Raw genomic sequence first — 9215 nt, 5'->3', positions numbered from 1 at the left:
TTACAGCATGAGACCGGACACAGACCGGACCGGCTTCCCCTCCCTCCTGCTTACATGTGGATTCTCGCAGCTGTTAGGAGGCCGATTAGCTAAAATACGGATCACTTTCTTCTCCTTTAAAAAAATGATAAAAACGAGTTAGTATTTCATAGCCTAGCGATCATGAACCTGGGCTGTGCGGCCGGACATCCAGGGACCCAGTGCTAGTCCGGGCCCTGACCCACGTCCAGCTGAGTGACTTTGGGCCCCTCGTTTCCTCTTGTCTAAAACGGGGTTAATTATGGTAGCTACCGCAAAAGGTTAAAATGGGGTAGAAGTTAACCTAAAACAGTGTCTTATACATAATAAGCACCCAACAAACATTAGCTGCTGTCATTATGCTTTTAACAAGCACCATATCGTTCACTATTAGCTCCGCCGAGGCAGCTGGCAAGATGCCGGAACTGCCTTCTGCATGGCCAGCGTCATTTCATTTCGTGTGGCTTTTCGGGGAACCCTCACTGTAGAAAGTCAGTTGAAATTACTTTGGACTTCCCGGTTCGCCCAGCTCCACTAGCAGTTCCGGATAACAGAACTTCTCACCATTTTCAGATAAGACAGTGTCGTCTCTGCCTTACGTGAGTGTTATTTTTTGAATTGGTTATACGAAGTGCTTATGGAACCATTTTTGGAGTGAAAGAGAACACAGGTCAGCCACCATCATCTGTCCAGGTCTGTTCCTGTTAGCATGCGTGTTTGAAAAAGCAGTTTTTTCTCCTTTTTTAATATACAGCTGATCCTTGGACCACACAGGTTTGAACTGCGCAGGTCCGCTTATATGTGGGCCTTTTCGATCGATACAGTACTGTATGTAATTTCCTTACGATTTTAACGTTTCCTTTTCTCTAGCTTGCTTTATTGTAAGAATAGAGCACATAGCACAGCATCCAGAATATGCGTTGGTAGACAGTTGATGTTACCGGGAGTCAGAAGTCACACACGGAGTTCTGGCTGCGTGGGGGGGGTCGGTGCCCCCCCCTTGCATTGTTCACGGATCAACTTATTTTTGTGGGGGTGCGTCATTTTTTAAATGTGCTCAATGTATAACTTTGGAAGTTAGAAAATGGCACACACGATAGAGCTCTGTACAACTGAATATTTTTGTTTGTCTAGTCCTTTGTATTTGCACGTGCTTATTTACACATCTATTTTGAAATTATGTGATTTTGGGTCATGTAACCCTGTAACCTCACATCCTCACAGGGGCGATCATTTAGCATTTCTGCACCTTAATAATCTTGGAAAAACTTCATTTTGGGTTAATTTTGTGAGGATCAACTGTAATTTCAGCTGATTTCCTGATGTCGGATATTTGCTTCGTCTATTTTGTTCAGGTAAATTTTTTGGCTGTTTATAAATAACTTGTGAATGTTTTCTGATGATATTCTTGGGATCGTTTGTTATGTTAAAGTCTTGATACTTATCGCTGCTTTCTGGAGGGGTTTGTGGACACGGTGACTTTATGAAGGATTTTCCATTTCACTGTAACCTCGTATTTTGCTAATTCATGCAAATGAAGATAGTAAATTTTGTGTTTGACCGTTAATAAGGTTGATGTTTTACTATTTATATTTCTACTAAGTCTTCATATTCTTGGCTTACAGGGATGCTGAGACCTACAGCCATATTTCTTGGTCCGTCTGAGATTGAGGTCTTGTTTGTTCTTAAGTCACCGTGTTAACATCGGTATTCCACTTTCCCCCATTCACGCCCCCGCCCCTTCTTTTGGTGTCTGGGTGATTTCTTTCAGGGGATTGAATCAAGTAATCTTTAGCTTTGTTCTTTTGCTTTTATACTTTAAACTTGAACTCGACCTGTTGAATGCAATCATGGGCCAGTTCAGTATGTTAATGGCTGTTGGAGAACAATTTTTCCTTCTGCTTTAGCGATTTTAATGATAATGTGCGACATTTTTTTAAGGCCCGCCTTTCTGCAAACTCGAAACTTACATGAGTGGCTATAGCTGTTTCGGCTCACCAGAAATCCTAGTCCCCACCCCTCCCCATCCCCCAGGAGCTCAAGAGTTTTTTATGTCCAGAGACATCCGCAGTGACCCTGCTCACCGAGTCTCATTTCATTCGGCTTCCTGGGTGGAAGAATTGGTAAGTGACCCAAATGAAAACAAAACACCGGGGCCAGCCTGCGACTCTTGCACTGGAGCTGATGAGTAAGATGAGAACGCACCAGGGTGAGCTGAGCGAGCCGCCGGCCAGCACTGCGGCCGCCGCGACGGGTGCAGGGCAGACGGGGTCACGGAAGCAGGCCGAAGGCCCTGCCGGAATCTCGGGGCCCTCCCCTCCCCAGTGTGTGCGTTCAGAGACGACACGGTGGGCGACGCCGGGAACGGGGTTCGGGGAGACGGGGGGGAGGGATGGGGAGCTACTGCTCATCAGCTTCAGGTTAAAATGATGAAAAAGCTTTGGATATAGTGGCGATGGTCGCACAATACTGTGAATGTAATTGCCTCTGAATTACATACTTAACCATGGTGAAAATGGTCAATTTTGTTATTTTGCCCCAATAAAAAAGAACAAGTGAATAAAAGAGCTTAGACTTGAAAAAATGAAAGACGATGCTAGAGAAATGAAGGTCGGTCTGTTAATGTCCCACAGCAGGGTCTCCAGACGGCTCCTCCTGAGCAGAAAGAAGGTGAGCGTCACCGCCGAGGGCAGCAGGTGCTCCCGCTGCCGGCCAACACCAGGCCGCCTGGTCAGGGCTCCCGTGGGAGGCGCCATCGACCCCACTTTCAGAGTGCGCTCGGTGCCTCCGCAGGTGGAACACGGCAGTGACGGTGGGGACTGGCTCCCTGTGGGTGCTGAACGCGAACTAACGGGTCCTTTTCCTTCTCTGCAGGGTGATTGAACAGAAATGACCAAATTACAAGTGACGAGAGTCGGTGTCTTCAGCTGTCCGGACGTTCTCTCTCCCGTCCGCCGTGACGCGCCCCGGACCTGGACGTGCTCTCCCAGAACTTGGCGGTTTCACCGGCAGGCCTGAGCGCGGCGTTGGGGGACTCGTCGAGCCCATTCTCGTCCAGGACACTCCGCAGTGTCCTCGCATAGCCTTCTATTTTGATTCTGAGGTCCTTCGTTGGCTGGAGTCATTAGAAACTGCTCGACGTCATTTTACATTGCATTCTAACTTAATCTTCATAGTCGCACTGATGAAGGTACTAGAATTGGCATCGTACAGGTCAGTAAATCTGTGATCCAGAAGGTCACACAGCCAGTTAGTCAGCGGACAAGCCTTTCCGTCACCTGCCCCGGTGGAGTCACAGGAGAGGTACAGCCAGGGGCTACTGGATCCGGGAGCCCGCGTCGGCCAGCGGAGCGGGAGGGGAGCTGGCGGGAGTCGGGATAAGTGTGAGGGCCATCGCGGGACGGTGGCTGCCTCTCCCTGGGGCCTGGACTTTTCCTAAGGCGACAGGCGTTGGGAGCCGGTGTGTTTTCGTGCTCTGCGCTCACACACGTCACTCTGCCCCGTGTAAGTTACGATCTGAAGGCTGCTCCCCCCACCCCCCACCAGAGCCCACCAGAGCTCGCTCACCGCAGGTGACCATCCCCAGAAAGACTCGTCGTTGGCTCTCTCCTCATCTTTGCCCAGGTCCCCTTCGGAGCAACTTTCTGGGATCCGGCGACAGCTGCAGGCGAAGCTGCTATGGCAACAGCCCAGGCCAGTGGATCTGGACCTGGACCACGCACCTGCCTCGCCCAAGGGGGCTCTGGGCCCGGCCCCAGCCCGATTCCGAGGGCCTGCCGACCGGGCCTGGGAACGCATCTGCGACCGGTTCCCAGGGGATACAGACGCTGTGTTCCGGCAGCGTGCTGACAGCAGGCCTGTGCATCTGCCGGGGACAGCAGTGACCCCACTCAAGACGAGAGAACTCTTTAATCTTTTATCAATTTATTAAATGGACATTTCTGCAGTTAACACCAGCCACCGCCCAAGTGAGGTTCGTTAATGCTAGGATCATGCTCAGTGTGAAGAGGCGACCTCGCCAGCACCGTCTGGCACCCCGCGACGTGAGTCCTGAAAGGCTGAGGCCCGAGCCTACAGCTTGCTGTTCAGGACGCCGGGTCTGGTCTTAACAGGGAAGCCGCCATCGAAGGCTGCGTTGAGGACGTCGTCCAGGCAGCTTGCCGTGATGAAGCTCAAGTCCTGTCGCACGTGGCCTGGGACCTCCTCCAGGTCCTTCTCGTTCCTCTGAGGGATGACGACGCACTTCAGCCCTGCCCTGTGCGCTGCCAGGACTTTGTCTTTCATTCCGCCCACCTGGAGGGAGAGACGCACGCAAGGCTGTGACCGCAAGGCTGTGGCCGTCCTCGGGCTGCAGAGAAACCTGACCCCCCGTGTCCCCTTCTACTCTAAAACATCAGATCGGCTTGTTTTGTCACAGCACGAGCGAGGAAAGCCGCTCAGAAGCTGAAACTTCACTCTCTGCATTTCAGTTCCTGTTCCGTTAAACCCTTAGACCGACGGCCCCACCGCTCTGCCCACGAAGCGTTGGCATGCCGGCGGGCCGCCTCCCGCCCCGCTCCGGAACCCCGCGTCTGCTCTACAGCCTGGCTGGGCAGAGCGCCCTCCCTTGGACTGTCCACACCGGTCCCAGAGCCCGGCCTCCATGCCCCGGGGGAGCAGGTACCCCGGCGAGACCTGGCTCCCGAGGTTTTAAACGCGCCCACGCTGGTCCCTTGGAAAGGCGCGATCCAGCTCCCTGTCCGGGACACAGCCCAGTGGGCGGCACTGCACTTGGCTCCCGCCTGGCTCGGCCTCCGCCGTGATTCCCTGGAGGCCACCCGCCAGCTTGGGGTCACCCGAGCAGCCTCTGGACAAGCCCTGAGGCGGGAGTCGGGGCGTCCTGCCAACCGGACCCATTTGCCCATCACGTGAGGAACTGAGAACATTTTATATATTAAAAATGTCTTTTCTAATTTTTTCTGAGAACGTTTTTAGTGTCCCTAATTGGTGATTCTGTGACCTAGTTTCATCACTATCATAAAGATGCTCTCAGAATAACATTCCTTTTTTTCCCTCATTTTGCTATGAACCTGCCAAAGTTTCGTACACTGGTACAGGTCACTAATGACCTAAAGCCCCAGGCTCTCTGTATTTTCTGTGTTTTTATAAGTATTTAGGCTACAGACCATGGTGTCCCAAGGCTCCGTACGCACAGCATTTTTTCAAAATTTAGCAAAGACATGTTAGTCTTTATTAGTTTCCATTTCATACTCCCCCCGCCCCCCGCCATAAATCTATCAACTATCGTGTTCTAAGTTTTCTCTAGGACAGGTCTTCCAGGAACTTCAGGTGAGAAACTGGGCTTAATGTTTAAAAACAGCTGCTCTATTTTATACCTATACTATATATGTAACAATTTGCTTATGAGAAAAGCCTCCGATCTTCTGATGACCAGCCTGATATTTTTTTCCCTTAGCAAGCCTTCATTCTTAGTAGAAGGGAGAATGTGGGAAAAAACTGTTTTTCTTTTATCTGATCAAAATTTAAAAATATGATTAGTTACAGGTATAAAAATTTAACATGTACTTAAAACTAAGGTATTCATAGGAAGAAGGCGAGCACTATAAAATTAACGGTACAGTTCACTGAAATTTAAAATTTAAAATTAAAAAGCCATCTGTAGAGTTTTCTTACCGGAAGAACAAGCCCTCTCAGTGTGATTTCGCCGGTCATGGCTACGTCTGAACGCACCAGCCGCCCACTGAAGAGCGAGGCGAGACAGGTCACGATGGTGACTCCCGCGGATGGCCCATCTTTTGTGACAGCGCCCGCCGGGAAGTGCAGATGGATGTCTGTGTTGTCAAGAAGATCGAAACTCCCAGAAGCTAAAAAAAGATTTTAATGGAGAAAAATCAGACCTATTTTCCTTTTCTCCTAAAAAAGAAAATCAAAGAGATAAAAATGAATGTTTTGGGTAAGTGACGCCTTCAAAATATTAATAGGTAGTACAGACATGTGTGTGCGCGTCTGAAAAACAGCTTCATTCTCTCCCAAGCGGGACTGAACCTCGCCAGGCCGCCCTGCACTGGAGACTGGACCTGCCAAGGCTTCAGGGTCCAGAGGTGCTGCTGGTCGCTCGAAAGTCGTCTGACCCTTGGCCACCCGACTGTGACACAGAGGCCCTTCCTGGCCCACGGCCACCTCGCCTGCGGCCCACCACTCACTGTTGGTCAGATGGTACTTCTTTGCGTTGCTGCGGAGCCAGCTGATGGCCAGGTGGGCAGACTCCTTCATGACGTCGCCTAGCTGGCCGGTCAGCGTTAGCTGGCCTTCGCCGTCCATGCGACTTGCCTCCACGAACATGATTTCCCCGCCTAAGGGTGTCCAGGCCAAACCTATCGCCACTCCTGGCTGACTCAAGCGCTCAGACACCTTGAGGGAGAGAAGGAAGGTAGGTGATCAGTTCAGCCAACAAGGGCCAAACCGCTTTGAGGCTGGTGGGCCCGAGCGCGCCACGCTGCAAGGGTCCCCTCCCCTGCAGGCCTGAGTTTAAGCCAACCCCAAAGGACTCGGGGCCTCATGTGACCTGGAGTCACACCGCCTCCTACACATGGCTTTCTGCCAGAGGAAGCTGAACTTCCTTCTCCAGCACTTATCTGAAGCAATTTTACCTTAAAACTCGTGCGAATAACTTTGATTCTAAAGAGCCACACCTAATTTCACGTCTCCTGATTTTCAAGGAACAAACCCAATCGTTTTACCCATTTAAACGTTTTTACTAGGCTGCATGTGTATACATGCTCCGGGCCCTAACTTCATGCCAGTAATCGTAGGTTTGTTTCGCAGAGTTTTAACACGCTTAGGAAGTGTCAGCCCCAGAGGCCAAGGGTGAGGGTGGATGCTGAGACCGCGAGGCTTTGCCTCTGTTACTGCTTCAGCCTCAACGTCTAAGGTCCTTCCCCGCGGGCTCGAGGCCCACGGTGCGGCCTGCCATTGCAGACTGAACGTGTCACTCAGCTGAGGCCGCGAGCCTAGGTGATGAGCCAGGCGGGTTACACAGACATGCAGAGTAACAGGCAAAGAACAGTCATGCTGACGGTCACCACACCCCTGGAGCCACGACGGGCCCTATCCTGCAGGAGCTGTCGTCGGAGGGACTGCGCAAGGCACATCCTCCCCAGCAGCCCCCAGGTGTGGCGCGCCGAGGGCCTGGCTTTTGGTCAAAAGGCCGCGTGGCCGATGTTCCTTTGGATGGTGAAAGTCCTGATTTTAACAGGTACTCCAAAACCACGGGTGGCAGCCATCGAAGCTGCTGGGCACTTACTTTCAGTAGTGAACGTAAAAGCCTATGTTTAAGGTTGGCTTTGTATTTTAAAAGTTCATTTCTAAGTAACTTCCTATGACGAGTTAGAGACTTGAAGGGCACAGCGTGGCGTTGGCCAAGCTGACCACCAGGCCTCTGACCTCACCCCCTGCAGCTCTGGCACCTGCCCTCCCTGTCCCTGTCCTGTTTACTCGAGGAGGAAGACACAAAGGGTCGGTGTGCCTGGGGACACGGACGGCCACAGGAGTGTTCGCGGGGCTCGTTTCTCCCAACACAGAGGCGGCCCTCTACACCTGAGCGACGCTGGGCTGGGCGAGGACTCACCAGGTTTTATGGCGTGGCTCCTCCTAGGGCTGAGGGCACTAATCCTAAAGACATCAAAACCCCGAATCCCGTACCAGCGTTAACGTGAAAGGCCACTTGGCACAGTTTCGTCAGCTATGACAAGAACGATGTTTTCACGACTAAGTCCTCCAAACTCGCGTGTCAGAATCATCAGAAGCATCTGCACGGACTTGGCAGCGAGACGGCCGCCCGTGTCGCCAAGGCCCACGCGCCCCTCCTGCTGCGGAGGTGACCGGCCACGGGCCACTGCGAGTGCGGCGGCCAAAGCCAGATGTCCAGGTTCACGGTCACTGCTCCGACCTGACGGGGCTGGCTGTTCTACCGTTAACCGGAGGATGGATCGACACATGCAGCTTGCCAGTGACGTGCGCTGGGGAGCTGCGGGCGTGTTCCCGCCACACCCGGGCTAGCAGCAGCGCCCGCGGGTCACGAGGCTGTCACTCTCAGACTGAGTCAGCGTCTTCAGGGCCTCTCTTCTGAAACGGCTACCGACGCTGCATTCCTACGAGTCGGTCCCGTGGAAACGAGTCAAGGCAGAGACGCGGGCTCCTTCCTTGCTCACCTTCACCGCCCCACAGAGCCACCGATTTTCCAGCGCTGGTCACAGTAAGTGATCAACACGGTGATTTCAAAGCCACGTTACCTACCCGTGCTCTTCTCCTGCTTGTAACCCGTGGCCGCCTTGTGGCCGCGTCACTGACACCGGCCCCGCCAGGCCCAGGCACGCCGCGCGGGCCGGCCCCACCTGGTGGCAAGTCCACGTCTGTCGTGCAGTTCCCACCGGCACCTTCCTGCGCTTCGGTTTCCTTACCCCTTAACTGAATCTTGCTCAAAGGATGACCGCTGTCCGATAATTCCGCCAGCCACGTAGGTGTGCAGCTTGAGGACGTGTTAAACATGTGATGGCAACGGCGTTTCTGTCACGCACGGCTGCAGCGGGCGGAAGGAGCCTTTGAGGCTGTAACCAGTGCCCGCGCCATGCTGTTCTTCCCTTGTAACCAAACGTGGCGGTATTAGATTGAAACCGTAAACACGTACGATCCCTGGCGACCCTTCCAGCCGACACTGAGACTTTACCCTTGTTCTGTGCTGCTGCAGCCCCAGCCGGGGAGCCACCATGGCAGGGAGGCCAGCAGGTGCAAGGACGGGGGGACGAGTAACGCTGTGGGCCTCGTTTCCAGGGACGAGACGGCCGTGCCGTGCATGCAGGCGGCTCGCGTGACCCTTACACCGTGAGCGAGCTCCCTGCACAGCTCACATGGCACTCCGCGTCCCGCCAGGGCTGTCCCCAAGGCAGCCGCTCATCTGCCAACTTCTTCAGAGTCTCCGAGCTAACACCCTAGGCCTTGAATTTGTGAATGGTCGATTTTTCTGGCTGTAAACTTCTCTCGGTAGCCGGCAGGTTCCCCACGCTTCCCACAGCTGCGTGCCCGGCCCCGCCTCCCTTCAGCGAAGGGGTGGCGACCCCCAGGTGAGGGCTTTGCTCACTCCGTTGTCAGAAGCCAATACTGAGGCTTCAGCAGAAAGAAGGGATGGAGCCTCGGTCTTC

General features: G+C 53.3%; 1 protein-coding gene across 2 annotated transcripts in view; it reads right to left on the bottom strand.

Moving 5' to 3' along the window:
• The window catches only part of LONP2 (lon peptidase 2, peroxisomal), a 63537-nt gene that overhangs the window by 1301 nt on the left and 53021 nt on the right, over positions 1 to 9215 (bottom strand). Inside the window, exons 13-16 of one of the 2 annotated variants that reach the window (XM_039880804.1) lie at positions 6222 to 6429; positions 5692 to 5882; positions 4094 to 4311; positions 1129 to 1171 (exon numbers count right to left, since the gene is read on the bottom strand). In XM_039880804.1, the coding sequence (XP_039736738.1) occupies positions 1129 to 1171; positions 4094 to 4311; positions 5692 to 5882; positions 6222 to 6429 (660 nt within the window). Of the gene's footprint in view, positions 1 to 1128; positions 1172 to 3920; positions 4312 to 5691; positions 5883 to 6221; positions 6430 to 9215 lie in introns of those variants that run through there. The other variant, XM_039880803.1, reaches the window with a different exon arrangement.

This window comes from Pteropus medius, unplaced genomic scaffold (assembly GCF_902729225.1).
Source record: "Pteropus medius unplaced genomic scaffold, Ma_sr-lr_union100, whole genome shotgun sequence".
Taxonomy (NCBI): Eukaryota; Metazoa; Chordata; class Mammalia; order Chiroptera; family Pteropodidae; genus Pteropus; species Pteropus medius.
This window is presented reverse-complemented; position numbering and strand designations above follow the sequence as displayed.